The sequence below is a fragment of the Lethenteron reissneri genome, chromosome 37 (genome assembly GCF_015708825.2).
Source record: "Lethenteron reissneri isolate LAM-NWPU_2019-01 chromosome 37, ASM1570882v1, whole genome shotgun sequence".
In the NCBI taxonomy this organism is placed as follows: domain Eukaryota; kingdom Metazoa; phylum Chordata; class Hyperoartia; order Petromyzontiformes; family Petromyzontidae; genus Lethenteron; species Lethenteron reissneri.
Window position 1 is genome coordinate 5,499,954 of NC_083815.1, and position 16,047 is coordinate 5,516,000.

The 16,047-nt window shown below is 44.0% G+C and overlaps 1 protein-coding gene across 1 annotated transcript; it reads right to left on the reverse strand.

The window, feature by feature from the left end:
• Window positions 1–1,509: 1,509 nt before the first annotated feature.
• Window positions 1,510–15,832, reverse strand: LOC133351538 (alpha-1,3-mannosyl-glycoprotein 4-beta-N-acetylglucosaminyltransferase C-like). The gene is given in 5 exon segments (XM_061566832.1): window positions 1,510–3,397; window positions 3,400–4,460; window positions 10,089–10,236; window positions 13,077–13,262; window positions 14,895–15,832. Coding segments are annotated over 5 exon segments (1,515 nt in total). The 5' UTR covers window positions 14,934–15,832; the 3' UTR covers window positions 1,510–3,316.
• Between the last annotated feature and the right edge of the window lie 215 nt (window positions 15,833–16,047).

Here is a 16,047-nt window from a genome sequence, read left to right on the forward strand (position 1 = left end):
GGCACACACCGTCAAGTTCGCCACCTTTCCTGATTTTTTCTTGACATTTGCCCTCTGTTTTTTGTTTAGATAACTGCATTGAAACATCGGTGAGCCTTTCTAAAATATGAAAAGCCCACGCTTTTGTCCGTTGCCTAATAATACGCCACGATGCGTTCACACGCAGTTCTCCACCCGTCCCGGGTATTGTTGTGAGATTCTGTTCTTACACGATATACGGGCCCCCCTTTTGCTGTCACCCAGAGGGTGACAACCCAACACGAACCCATCTTATATTCACCGCGGCATTAATGCAGGCCGGGTATGCGCCAGGGCATCTTCATCTCGTGCAATGGCGTCAAGCCAGAGAGCAGCCTTCTTTTTGTTATGAAATAGTAAATTGTGTGCGTGTGTGCCACATGTACCCATGTTATTAGCAAAGTGTAAGACCCAGGAACCGGATGCTCCTCTGAAAGAGTAGCTTTCCTCTTCCAGCCGGCTCTGTTCAAGGGCTTAGTTCAAGAAATCCCCAAACCCCCTGGATGGTAGGGTGTTGGGGAGTTCAGGGTCTGCTGAAATATATTCTATGAGAAATTGAGTCCTGCTGCTGCCATCCTCTGAGCGAGAATTAAAAGCACTCTGACTTCCCGTGATTGGCATTCTTTCGGGGGGAGGGGACCCGAAAACACCTGAACAACATTGCATATTCGAATGGTACGGAGGCCATATTGGCAGATGTACACCTGGAGATCAATTTCCGCAATGGCGAGATGTTAACTACCTCTCCTGGTATACAGGAGGTTGTAGGTTCGATCCCAATCCTGACACCCGGATATTTGGAGTTTGCGTGCCTCTCTTCTTGTGGTAGCGTGGATTTTTCTCCGGGTTCTCCGTTTTTCCCTTCCCCATTTAGAAAAACAGACGTTTAGAGTATTTTGCTGCTATAAATTTCCACATGATAAGCCACTTCGTAAAGCTATCATTTGTGGCCAGGCCGCTTCTGAAAAAGAGCTATACATCTCAGTGGGCCTTACCTGATCAAATATATTTTTTAAGTTGTTTTCGTGTTAATGTTGCACTGATGTACAATGTACTTTGGTTTTCCTTAATATAATATATTTAAGCAGCATTTTGAGTACAGTGTTAAACAGTGGCTGGTTTGCAATGGGATGCTACCTTTATGTAACGGTTCGCACACCGAATTTGTAATCCAGAGGTCGCCGGTTCGATCCCATCTCCACGCGCGGCAGTTGAAACAATGGGAGAAAGTTTCTTCAATCATTCTGCCTGCATCGCGTGTCTTCATCGGCCCGTATTTTCATCTCCGGGTTAAATTAAGGGAATTTCCTTATTCCAAGTCAACCAGTATTGCTACCTGTTGATATGTAACTGACTTTGTAAAATAATAGGATTTCATAATAAATTTACTCGGTATGTTTATTACGTTAAAAAAATCCCATGAATATACAAAACAGTCTATAATTCAATGAAAATATTTAACTTTTAGATTGGCGAACGATCACAATAGAATTGTCCAAATGAAATCGAGTTTATTGGACAAAAAAAATTTAAATTGAGTCCCATTTTGAAATTTGGGAACTTTACTTTATTTTAACTAAACACGTTATCGTATAAATGTATATACTCTACATATATTATTTTTCTCTGAGGTTCAAACTCTAGCTTTTTTGTGTTTATTTCATTATCGTGTTGTTTCTTAAACCTGAAATTCCATTTCGTGGACTTGAATCTGTCACGAGTGGGTAGAATTCTTAAATAGAGGTTTTGCTTTGAATTCAGTACCACTCTTGATGCATTATATTGCGTATAAATTGTGACACTTTGCATATGTTAAGGCGTTTTTATAGCTACCGCATATAAAAACTCATTTTTGTGATATTAAAAGTGGTTTATAACCCAACTTTGACGATTACTTTGACATATAAATAACTAAAGGCACTATTCTGGCGGGATAAAATCGGCCACTCAAACCATTACATTCATCAAAAAACATTTGTTGCTAATAATTTAAATGTGCCGGCAGATGCTTATTTTAAATAAATGTAAATTTTTCTTTATGAAAAGCAAATTCAATTGGGTTTGTAAATATAAATCAAACGCATCATTTCTGTGTTATTATGCATCCGCACGCTTACACGCTTCAGGAGACCCAGGTGAATATGCAAAACATAAACCAATTCGGTAACTTTGAGATTCAGTACAATATATATTAACCGCTGGATGAATTGTTGCATCAACGAACATTAGCAAATTATTTGTGAATGTTCTTTACACATGAGTGAATGTTTCACGTACAGCACTCTTTAAATGTAGACCTGAAATCAAATATTATTCATGCTTTCATGCTCATAATTTTTAGTGCTCGTGCAAAAATGATCAACGTGAATGTTTTAGATTTATATTTAAAATAGACAAGTATTAAAAACATATTTTTCTCCTGTGCCTTGGTCCAGTGCTCATGTGATCAACAACTTTCGTCGTATTGACCACTTTTTTTTACGATACCCCGTGTTCCATTATTACTTCCTTATGAAATATTCATCGTTTCGTTTCTGAGAGTCGTAGGGCATTTAGGCAGTGGGCTGCAGCAAGAATAATAATACCACCAATATTGCAAAAAATAACCCAGGCAAAAAGCACACACTCCCAACTGACAAACGCTCGTAATTTAACCTTTCATTAAGCCTTGTAGTGGAAGGTTTCTTGAATTTGCAATTGTTGTGCTAAGTTTTTTTCCTCTCCACCCACACCTCACAATGTGTAGTGATTTGCTATTTTTATTTTTTGAGGCCACCGTATGCGAGCGTCCACAAATGTCACTGAGGTCAGCAGTGTGCTTTGCTCCTTTGAATGTGAGGTCACTTAACACCGGCCATTGATTATTGTATTCGTTATTAAGGCAACTGTGCAGGTGCAAGCGGCGAAGAAATCGGGACGTGTAAAATGTGCATTGCAGGTCGACGCCTGCGTGTCTATACAATATTGGATTCATTGCACGTTTGTAGAGTGAAGCAAGAAAAAATATTGTACAAAGTGTTTTGTTTATTTTGTCAACGATTTTTGTGCGGTAACGATTAAAAGAACAAACCATAATTAAACATTGTCATAGTGCTGGTAATTGTAACTACAATTTTACCTGAACCCAAACAAATCACAATAGGCATTTAAAAACGAAAATGTAAACGGTAGTTTGACATTGTCGATTTTAATGTGGGAAGAAAAAAAAGCGTAAAAAAATGTGCAGCACAAAAATACCGAGCAGTTCGATTTCGTACACAGTAAAAAAGGATTTTTTTTTTCAAACAGAGCGCGTGATTTACACGGTCCAAACGCCAATGTTTTGTATAATGACCCATTCGGTCTGTTCCTTCACCACTCTAATGAGCAGGCAGTTTACTGTTCATCGCCACCAATGTCGATACACCCGCCAGGTCGAAACTGCCCGTCGGCGAACTCCCCGAGCGGCACGTAGTTGCTGCAGTCTCTCCCCGTGGACGTGGGCTTCAGGCCGTCCCCGACGGCCAGCGCGGCGTGACGCAGCACGTCCCCTTTCCTGTCCTCCGTTCCCGTGCGCACCTTGATCCTCTCGATCTTCGCCGCCTTCTTGAAGACGAGCAGGAAGAACTTGCCGGCGCTCGGCGCCTTCCCCCAGAAGTACTCGCCGCCCAGGCCGTAGGCCTTGTACGGGTGGTAGGCCTCGAACACCTCGATGTTGGTCCTGAGGAGGGCGGGCGGGTTGTCGGGCACGTCGGACGGCTCGTCCTCGAAGTCGTCGTCCTTGAGCTTGTTGGCCGTGCCCCGGAAGGACGAGTAGTACCCCATGTGCTGGAACAGCGACGGCTTGAAGCGGATGGCGTCGCCCTGCGCCAGCAGCGTGCGGAAGTGGTTGAGGAGCCAGTCGCACGGCATCTCCTGGTAGAACATGAGCAGGAAGCGGGCGAGGCGGGGCAGGTCGCACGAGCGGTACAGCTTGCCGATGTAGCCCAGCTTGGAGAACTCGAGCGTGGCCCAGGGCTGGCCCTCGAGCGAGGACACGAACTTGCGCACGTAGGTGAGGAAGTTGCGCGAGCACGCCACGTCGTCCTCCAGCATCAGGTAGTTCTCCGACAGGTTGGCGCAGAAGTTGGTGAGGAAGGCGTAGTCGACGTTCTGCTTGGAGCGGAAGGTCACCCTGTCGTCGGGGTCGTCGAAGTTCCTCTTGAGGCCCTGCAGCGGCGGGTAGGTGTGCCGCGGGGCGTGGATGACCACCAGGCGGCCGCGCATGACGTGCTGCGAGAACTTGCGGGCGACGGCGCGCGCCGTGCCCTCGCACCACTCCGCGTCGAAGTCGGCGAGGTGCACGACGATCACCATGTCCGCGAGCTCGTCGTCGCTCGACTGCTCGAAGATCGACTTGAGCGTCTGCAGCAGGTAGTTGCCCCTCGCCCTCTTCACCGACGAGATGCCGATCGTCAGGTACTCTGCAGTCGAAAGGGCGAGATGGCCCAGCGGACGTTTGGTATAGAAATGGGCAAGATCAAGACAAAGGTCAAAGCGGTAATAAAGCCCTTTTGGTTATAAATGACTGCATAATACAAAAAAAATACATGTATAACATGTGGGTACAGACAAAAATAAACACTTGCGACATGTTACCAATTTTCGGATGAATCTTAAAAATCTGGCTTCGCTATGAAAGATTTCGGGTTGAACCGAAATTACGATATCACGGGAAATGACAGCGCTTATATTACGTCCCTTACTTTTGCGCGTTTGCTGCTATAGGTGGTGGCATGTGCCATCAGGTGACGTCACTTGTTCACGTGAAGACACGCAAAAAATATGACATCATGTAAATGATCAGAAAATTCTAACCAAGAACCAAAGTTGTCCTTAATCCCAACAATCTGATCTGCTTAAATCCAAAAACACATTCCTAATACACACACTGTTATATATCTTTATGGAATTTAGCTTTTTACAAAACTGCAGCAATTATATCTATGCACGTTGAACGTCTTTCAGCACCGTACGTAGGCAGCCGTGCTAATCGGAGGGTGCGTATTAATAATCGGAGGTGCAAATTAATTTATGAAAAGGTCGCTAATAGACTCCCGGACAGAATAATTCCGGGGCTCGATTGGAGGTGCTGAGTACGTGTTGTGCAGTCTGATTTCCGCAGCAACAAAAAAAATGCATCTTCATCTCGGAGGTCCAAAGGCAATTTAAGGTCACGACCCCCACCGGCATCACGGCGTGCTTTCGACTCGCACAAGAAACGTCTCTTGCCCTTCAACACCACAAGCGGCAATGCAATATTTATTATTCAACGCATACCGCTCACTTTATCCAAAGTCATTATTTTTTTACATTGCCAGTTTATGTTAGACTTCAAACGTATAATACTGCCGAATATAAAAAATATATACAAACATGCACTATGTGAGATGCACGTTTCTCAATTGAGTTTTACATAGTCATAAATAAAGATGGTTTTACTATCTATAATCTGGCTATGGATATTGCCATGGTCGAACGGTTAGCACAATGGATGTATAACCCAGAGGAGGCCACTAGTTCGATCTCCTGATGTGCCAGTTGAAAAAATAGGCAAGCTTCTTGAATCCTCCTGCCTCTGCCCACCCAGCAATAAAATGTGGCAACTCCTACATCTTCCAAGATGCCTGGCCAGTGTGAAAGAGTAGGACAAATATGCTCTAGAGAGGGCTCTTTTGAGCTTACCCTAGTGGAGATCCATTCTGCCAGATGTGGTATGAGAAAGTTGTTTCATGGCTGCACCTTTACCTGGTAGCGTGGACGGCAGTGAGTGGCAGAAAGTGTGGCTCGTGAATCAGACGGTTGTATGTTTCAATTCCAGTTAGGGCTTTCCTCAGCTCTTAATCTTTGTGGGGACGTCAAGAGTGATTGTCCTGAAGAAAATCTCAACCCCGCCATAGGAATGTGGAATTTCCACCACTGTAAATTGGAGATGAGCAATGTCCCATGCTCAAGTAAGTGGGAAGCTAATTTTGCTTTGTGACTTATTTTGCTCATCATCCATGGAAATATGAACGTGTGATACAATATTGAATACTGCTGCAGCTGTATTTAAGTGTGATTTATTACAAAACCAATGAAGCAGTGTAGACGCTTGCATTGTTTAGTAATTATAACATGAAAATGACTTTGATGTAATAGGTGAACTCATATTAAATGGGTTTCATTGAATCCGTGTATGTTTGTGTGTGTGTTTCGTGGTTTGTAATGAATCATTCCTTATTCTGTATTTTTGCAAAATAAATACTGAAATATTGAGCAATGTATTGTAGGGTGCTTAATCAAAATACAAATTTCTCATAATTCTTCCAATCGATAGAGATATATATGAATGTGTTTCATTGATAAACTAGTTCAGGATTGAACTGTATTATGTAGTGTCTGTACATCACTTTAATTATTGCTTGATTATTCAAAAAGTAATATCCAATGGAAAATTATCTGTAATTTTATCAACAGGACCGAATTATTAACAGTCAAACATCGCTATGGTGGTTGTCTTGTAAAGCCTTATTAATCCATAATTATGTAATTGCAATGTTAGGAGTAGCTGCATTTTATTTTCTCGCTTCATTATATGTTTTAAACATTTTACAATGCTCGAATGCGTGGAGATTTTATTTGAACAAAAATAACAGTAAATGCGTAAATGACAACACAAAGTTATTCCATTATAGATGCTAAGAACAAATTAAATTCAGCTGTGATAGATAAAATAATTTCTCCCCCCCCCCCTAGCCCCCTCTTCCCTCCCACCACGCCACCTATTCTGGCTACATCAGATGTGCCCAGCATGGATAATTTAATAAGTAGTAATTTTTCATGCAATTCATATTAAATAGATTGGCCATGCCTGGTGCAATTCCGCCATCGCCGGAAAGGTTGGGCTCGCTCACGTCGCCCCAAAAAAGTGTTCACGGTTTGCAGCTGAGCCTTGAGAATAGGAGGAGGCAATTTTACTGGTAGGAACCTCCTGGTTACACCAGCCCACAGGGGATTATTGTGTCCGCCCGTCCGTCGTGCATCCAGAAATGTGAGGGGTGGGGCTGGGTGGAGAGGGGAGGGTGGGGAGGGGCTGGGTGGGAGGGGCTGGGTGGGGAGGGTGGGGCTGGGTGGGGGGTGGGAGGGGTGGGGCTGGGTAGGGAGGGGCTGATCACTCCGTGGTGCCCTTATAAAACTCAGCGTTTAACCTACTCATGCCGGCTTGTGCCCGCCTTCACAGTCGGCCATATTTGCGGAATACACCACGCCGCCATTGACCCTGGGCCATTGACCGAGCAACCCAACGTTCCTACCAGCTCCCTCCGCAGGAATTGTGTTGGGCGAAAAACCAGACGCTTGCCATCCCCGGTCAGTGGTTCTTAACCTGGGGTGCATGCACTCCCTGGGGGGTGTGAGATGCCCTTTTTGGGGGCATCTCGCCATGCCAGATGTTTTTAGAAGGTAAATCATCAACACACAAATTAAACGCTACTTTGTTTTATCGAATCTATGTACGTAGTAACATTATGCGCGTGTTTTACGATTGTGAACAGAAGGGGTGCAAGGCTGCAGTAAAGGTTAAGAACCACTGCTTTAGGCGGTTATAATAATTCGTAAATAAAAAGTACATTACTGTATTTTCCTGATTATCTCCTCTTCACCACCACTGAGTCAGTGGTGGAAATTCACGAGTCCAATGGAGGAGGCAAGGTTATCCATTGGATGACCGCTGTTGATCTCCCCACAAAGTGGTAGTAATTGTATTGACCCCTCAGAGGGATGATGGGCTGAGTCAATCACTAACCGGGATTTGAACTTGCGGCCACCCCCAAATTGCGATCTTTTCGCTCTGCCGCTGAGCTACCTGGCAAATATTTACTTGAAAAAGGGTGGGCAAAAAAACTCAGCACAATATATAAAGGGAGAAAATGTCGGGCAATAGTCCTTCTGTAGAGCAGAGAAAGACCATTGGCCAAGAAGTGCTATAATTTATATTCTTGGATTGATAAGACAGGTCTCATAACGAGTATTTTAGGCATTGTCATCAAGATCCATGGGCAGATAGTCTATAGGTGTCCACTGCACATTTCGTCATTTTGTTTCCACTTTCCTCTGTCTTGTGCCAATATGCTCAAGTAGCGGCCACATCTTCCAGGCACCAATCTCTTATGTCGTCATCAAGCCATTCTCTGTTCAGTATTCCTCTCTTTATGGTTCCTTACATTTTTCCCGAACAACACACTTTTAATTTTCCTGTTGTTGTCCATTCTACATACGTGTCCAAATAGTGCCAGATTCCTTCCCATCACTCCCTGCATCATCAGGTTGTCTTCTTCTATTTACAACCTTTGTCTTACTTCTGCGTTGGTCACTCTTTGGGTCCGGCTTAGATGCAGTATCCCTCTGTAGCAATACATGTCATGCATTATGCTATGTACTGTTTGCTCCTGTATTCTAAAGCAAAGGTTGGGTGCATTGTATAATGTGGTCGGTGTATGCGAGACCGGATGTGTGTATACTTTGCTTGAGCTCAGGCACAAGTTTGGGATGCATTGTATTCTCTGGAGTGTCTTATAACCTGGAGCATAGTGTTTATCTGTTTTTCTCTGGAGGGAAATCTTTTTATGAATGCGTTGAGATTTTTGCTATTTTATTTGTGCTTGTTCACCACTGCCAAATGCAGTGTGACAAAAACATGCTCGCATATGGTGACTTTATGATGAATACGGTTTACATGTGCCCCTGTCCCGACTTAAATAATTGATAGGGTGACAATTGTCCATTATCTGAACACATAAAAAACAACATACACAGAGGTGAGATGTGTTTCAATTATGTTGCATGTTTACATTGCATGTCACGTGTACATGTGGAAATCCACTACTGGATGAATGCCTCCCCAATGGGTTGTGGTGGTTATCTTTGCATTTTCACCATACTGGTCAATGCAGGTTGGTGATGGTGGGGAGCATAGAAGTATAGTACAATGTTTATTGTTGCACTGCCTACTATGTAGCTCTAAAACTTCTAACACCGGCTATGCATGGTGGGTAATAAATCCAAGTTCGATCCGGGCTCAACACTGCTTAGCATCGGAGATATTCATAGGATGAGCACATTCCAGTTAATTTTGAAGAACTGAATCTCAACCAGTTAAGTTTGATACCGTTGATAGATTGTCAATCCTTATTTATCTTGTAGAAATCCGATGAGCTATGAAGCTCTTTTTCACGTAATTCATGGAGGTGGTTCGGCAGTTCAGGGGTCATAACACTTGGTCTGACAATACTCAGATCCTAGGTTCAAGTTTGAGTGTCAGCCACCCGTTAATAATACTGGTTCTCAAGTGCATCAATATTGATGGTCTCAGCCCAATCACCAATAATTGTGCAAACTAATCCATCATTGTAGATTCGAGATTATAAAACTTAAGTTAGATTAACACGTGACACCGTCCATCATCCGTTCCAGAAATGTCTCCTTGATCAAGCCCGCTTACCTTTCTTAGCAGTCAATACGAGTAGAAGACTTTTCGATTTAAAGCTTTCGTGACTGCAGGGATTCATATTATTTGTGCTTTCGGTAAAGTCTCATAGAAGGGAAATTATAAAATAATTAGAATAAAACAATACAATTCTCACGATGTTTCGATTGCAACACAAGCAATCACCATCAGGTGTGAAAACCACAGCAATCGAAACGTCGTGAGAATTTTATTTGTATAATTTTATGATTTCCCTTCTACGTGACTTTACCGTAAGAACCAAGAATACGAGTAGAAGACTGTCTACAATATAATTCAGGAGTCTATGTATATTGGCAGCAGCACACTGTATAACTGAATGAGTGACATCTGCTATCATTTCACAGCCGATTGGTTGGCTGATGATGGCTCAATACCAAAAAAAAACTGATAAGCAGTTTTAAGCAACGAAACGTATTCATATTTGTTTTTCCCCCCAGCATGTTGAGCTTGTGCATGGTGCGCGGTACCGCGCTGCTCCTGTAAAACCACTACACAGCGAGAGGACAAACCACTCCGCCACTGGTCGCTCCCGGGCTCCGCTCACTTTTTTTGTTCAGCAGGAAGCCGGCCAGGTGGTAATACGTCACGTTAAGCGGCATGTCCATGTTGGTCAGATTACGGAAGGAAATCTCATTGCTGGCAGAATGGAGCTGCTGCAAGAGGACCTGCTTGGCGAAGTGCTGTTGGTCATTCTGAAATGCACACGTACACACACGGAAAAAGATCAACTGTTATAGCCATACAGATCATTGGGGCAAGTACTAGTAGCGAGCACCTATTGCAGCCAGCCTGGTGCATGAGAGGGTGGTATGGTCAGTACTGCTGCTACGATTACACCTGGCCGCTTTTGCCTCTTCCGAAAAGCGTGTTTGGCTACGTCCACTGCGAAAGAAGTTCAACATACGTACATACATATTCTTCGGGTCTTTCGGCAAAGCCACACAGATAGGTTGAAAGAAAATAGCAACCTGCCTACGTGACTTTACCGAAAGACCCAAAGAATATGAATTCCTGCGGTCACGAAAGCTTTAAGTCAAGATTTATACGTACATACATACATGTTATTATCTCAAATACCCATTTGTTCTGGCACCTCGATGTACTGCATGGGTTGCACGGCATACATAATACACGATGATTACAGGTACTCCTTTAAAGTCGAGTCGACCTAGAGGTGGCCCAGAGCTGGTTGAGATATTCTCCCACGGCCGGGATTCTAATCTACATCGGCCGGGATTCTAATCTACGTTGCACCGGTTCATGGCGAAGTGTGCTAACCACTGTGCCACCACTCTCCACACACACCACATGCACAGCGGGAATGGTGACACGGTTTAAACTTTTGTTTGCAAGAACATTACATGTGGACTCAATGTCACGTGAGAAAAGAAAACATTATTATAATAAGCTTGAAAATAAACAAAATTATATATAAATTGTTTTTCAGCCAATGCCATTCCACTGCTGGATGAAGGTATCCCTCTTATGTGACGTCATTCTTTGGGATTGTTTGACCATACTTCACCACGCTAGTCAGTTTGTATTGGTAAAGGGTGGGGGGGGGAGGGATTACCCAGGATCAGTTGAGATATCGCTCGTCGGTAAAGACGAGGATTTAAACTCAGGTCGCCGGCTTCTCAACGCAAGCTGCGCTCACCACTGCGCTCGCCACTGCTCCCACACCCCCTTCCCCTCCACCGTTATCTCTACGTGTCAGAAAAAATATCAAGTACCTTTTTAACTAAAAATACCAAACGCTCCGAGTCGATATTAAAACAAACACATTCAAGGTGACCTCCTCAGGGTGTTAATGGACAACCGACGGGCGTGACCTGGGCTGGCACGTGGATCATAAGGAGAGCCCCAAGAAGCTCAACAGGGGCAGAACCAAAGATTATTACGCAGCAGGGCCGTGCACATCGGGGAACCGCTGTCCTGTGGGAGGTAAACCGCTAATCCTGTCCACGGGAGTGGCTCTCGGTCACCACGCAAACTTTCACGGTTGTCACGTTGGCGCAGTGTTCTCCAACCCCCCCCCTGCCCCCCCCAGTGTTGTTTCGGAGGCTAATGTTTAGCTGATATAACAAAAATGTATTTTACTAGGAGAGGCCCACTGAGCTATATAAATCATTTTTTTTTTCAGAAGCGACCTTATTTATGTGGATATTTATAGCAGCCAAATGCTCTTAAGTGCACGTTGTTTCTAAATGTGGAGGGAAAAACCTGGGGACCCGGAGAAAAATCCATGCCACCATGAGGAGAGAGACACGCAAACTCCAAATATACAAGCGTCAGCGTTGGGAATCGTACCCACAACCTCCTGTATACCAGGTGAGGTAGTTAACATCTCGCCACCGTGGCACCCCAAAGCACATCGGCTACCTCTGTGTGTGTAGTGCAGGGGGACGGAAGGTGAGCAGCAATGCAAAAATCAAACTCACGTGAAAAGTGCTCTCTATTCTGTCTCCCTCTGCACCTTCTGTCTTTGAATTTATAACTTATCATATAAATATTTTTTTCAGTGATTTTTTTCTTTCGTGAAACCACATGGGAAGGACTGTGCTGCCTTTGAGTGTCTTATACAATCGGAAAAGGTAGAACATAAGCTTGGCTGGGAATAGCTGTTTTTTTCTCTGGAATCTACCCAGCAGTTTGACGACAGGCGATGAAAAGTCTATCCATAAGTCGACCGCTGTTAGCGAGCAGTTATTTTTCTTATCTTCACAAGAACATCTCGGTGACTCTCAAATTCGAGTGTGTTTGTTTAACCAGGTGAGAACTCACTGCACCAGGATGATCTCATTCGCAAACAGTGACCTGAATGACCAGAATGACATAAAGTAAAAAATAAAATAAAGTGTGGCTGTTCTCTTTGTAATGATTGGCCATTTACTTGAGTGTTTTTACATGTGTGGGAGGAAACTGGAGGGCCCAGAAAAAAAGCCACTCATTTGAAACGATGGCACTTAAACTCAGCACAAATTTGTCGAAAGTGTTCTTGTTCTATTGCCTCTTGTACCCTCGTCATTGCCATGTAGGTGTAGTGTTTGACACGTTTGATGGCTCCATCACGGTGTGATCCATCAAGCCCTATTTACTGCATGCTCGGAATGAGCCAGAACTTGAACATTTATTTTAGGCATCTAATCATTCATTTCCGCTGCCACAGCCCCCAATTATCATGATTTTAGGCGTCATTTGGATTCAATACAAAAAATTATCTCGTTTGTGCGATGTCATTTTGTTTATATTTTTCTAATATCTTTGTCATATGATACAGGCTACATTAGCTAGACATAACATGAGCATGTACATTCATATAACTCGTATACATAGCAAATAATCGATTCTCATTCAGGCAATTCGACTCTTGTATCCTAAGCCTAAGAATTGATTTCATTCGACGAATCCGTCCATCGTCGCACGAGTTGCTACGCACGAGCAATCCTCGCGGTCGCTGTCGTTTCACACAACGAAGAGTCGGTCAGAACTTCAACGCCAGCCGCCTGGCTCGCGCCGGCAAGGGACTTACCTCCCCGAATCCCGACAGCTCCTCGTCCATGAGGAAGAGCAGCAGGACGGTGGAGACGACGCAGGCGGCGAGACCGAGGACCCCGAAGCGCACGCGGACGGGCCAGAACCGCAGGACCAGCCCCGTCGGCATCCCGCGAGCCTCCGCCACACCGGGCTCCACCAGGCCACTCGGTGAGCGACTTGCCTGAAGGGGAAGAGCCACGAGGTGTTCGGTGTGGCGCAGGGAAACGTTGACCAATGGCAATGCTGTTGTTGTTGTTTGACTTGCATCCCACTGGGATTTGTGCACACAGCGTTGGTGTACGGTGTTTTTTCTGCAATATTTTGCTGTCTTTTCTTGGATTTTCTGTTTGCACTTAGTCACATATTCACTTTAAGATGTCTTTAGTTCATGTTTTTTTGTTTGTTGCGGTTGCACCCGATTCAAGAGCCGAATGGCTCACAGGGCTATACCTTATAAATGAACTTGAACTTGAATGCCACCTCGAAACAACAACGAGCCGTTACCATTCACCGCATTGCGCGCACGCGCTTTCAGATGCGCTTCTGCGGCCGTCTGGAACGCTCTCGCCTTCCGATATTAGGAAGCCACTGGAGCTATGCACTTTTAAATAATCTAGATTAAAAAGTCAATTCGTTAGAACAGTTTTTTGTGTTTCGTTAATTGTCCTTTCCCGCACACCTCCGATAAGCACGGTTCGCTACGTACAGTGTGAAAGAAGTTCAACATACATACATAGCCTCATATGAAAAATAACCCATAGCTAGATCACAAATACTACCTTGTACATGAACCTGAACCATTGCTGCCCTTACACGAATAATAACCACATCTCCAGCACTAATACTAACACTAACCCTAACCATTGCCCTTACAATAATGAATAATATTCGTAACTTAATGGTGCAATGATGCCTATACGTATCTCTGAGGTGGCATCATGTTCCACATTTGCCATCGTGAACCAAACACCGTGATGTTAAACAACACCGATACACTAACTTTAACAACACCACTAGCGCCACCTGTATAATGAACACAAACCGTAGCCACTGCTCTCACAAAGAACAACCACAACCCGAAGCGAAACCGTCGCCTTCACAGTACGAAAAACGAGACGCGAGTTACTAAACCCGCCTCGAACCACTAACCCTTAACCCACTGCTGTCACGAAATAAAGACCACACCAAGCCCAACACAGACACCACCATCTCGACGACGAGCACTTACACTAATTGCCGCGACCTTGGCACGAACGCTCTTAGACACTAACGCGAGGATTCCAGGTTTGAAGTTTTCGTGACTGCAAGGATTCATACTCTATAGTTTTTTCGGTACAGTCACGCGGGTAAAAAAAATTAAAGAAATTAAACCACGACGTTTCGGGTGCAACACAAGCGTCCTTCTTCAGGTGGGGACAACTTAGCGAAAGCACACCGCTTAAGCGGTGTGCTTTCGCTAAGTCGTGATTTCATTTATTTAAATTTTTTACCTACGTGACTTTACCGAAAAAACCAAAGAGTACTAACGCAAGGAATTGCTCGAACTCCTAACCGTAGCCACATACATTCTAACACGAATCCCAACCATAGAATATAGCCCATTCACCATAGCCAACCCCCCCCCCCGCCCCCCAACATTTACCATGCGGCACCATTTGCAATGTAACGGTTTATTTCACTGCAGCACCTTCATAATTAGAATCATTCTTTATACTGGGGGAATACGAAGAGCTATGAAGCTCTTGATTCACAGATGTCCAGCATTGCCGCGACAACTGTCCACCGTGACCTGTCCACCGCGGAGACCACTCACTTGTTTTCCCTGCGTCTGTGCCTCTCTCGATCCCTCCATGGCATTCGCCCACACACGTTCGTCGCTGGGGTTAGGAAAGTCCCGCGGCCAAGAGTTTCGCAGAAATCGTGCACGTAGGCGCCTCCTCTGGCTGCCGAGATACTGGGGCTGATTGTTTTGAGTAAGACCTGTTCGTTTTCTTTCAAACTCTTATCACAGAACCAGGGATTAGTTTCCGTCTGCAGACGGCTTTTGTTTCGTGAGCAGAACGCTTGCGCCTCCACGCAAGGCATTACTTAATTGTGACTGCAGCTCGCATGAAAATTACGATTTATTTTTAGTGAACAATTTCATTTTATTTGTGCAAATATTGTATGTAAGTACTTTATATAACTGGACATTGGAGAGTGCAGACATGTCAGGTGACTATTTGCATATTTGCCAACTGCAGAAAAGAAGCGATGGGAAGTGACTGGCCTATTTTAATTCATCACTCTGCTCAAGAAATCGCAGGTGGCAGGGCCATGAGGTCAATAGATGCAGCCTTGAGGTTCAGAAATTCAAGACATCAGCAGTAAAATTCGCAGTAGTCGCAAATCTGGTGAAATTCTAATCTTGGCAATCTAAAGGCGTTTATTTCTTTGGCAGTGACGTAGCAACGTATGTACGTATATTTATTGTTTTTAAATACTGTGGTATGATATTTAAAATATTTTGACAGAACCATCATTTAGCATTCCCATATATAACAGTTGTTAATTACACATTCAAATTATAAGTAAATAATCACTTCAATTGGGCTATGTGTGGCCGAATTACATTACAATCGTATGATTTGCAAACTGTAATTCCATTTTTAAGTGAAGTGTTCAATTAGGATGTATAGAAGTTTACGATCTGCTGCAATGTCCTCAGGTAACCTGGCAGGAAAAAATACAAGAAATACAAAAACTTTCCACGGAGCTTATTTGATTTAACTGTGCACGTGAGCGGAAATTATACGCTGATAAAAAAAAAACAACTCTCCCCCGCAATGCCACAAAAAACTGCTGAACACGTTGGCACCACGTTTATACTCGAATATTGGTCGACGTAAGACCTTTTGAGAATTGTAAACTTGATACTTCTTGACATTCTCAACAACAAAAAATGTAATCACCTTTTGTCAGGAGCA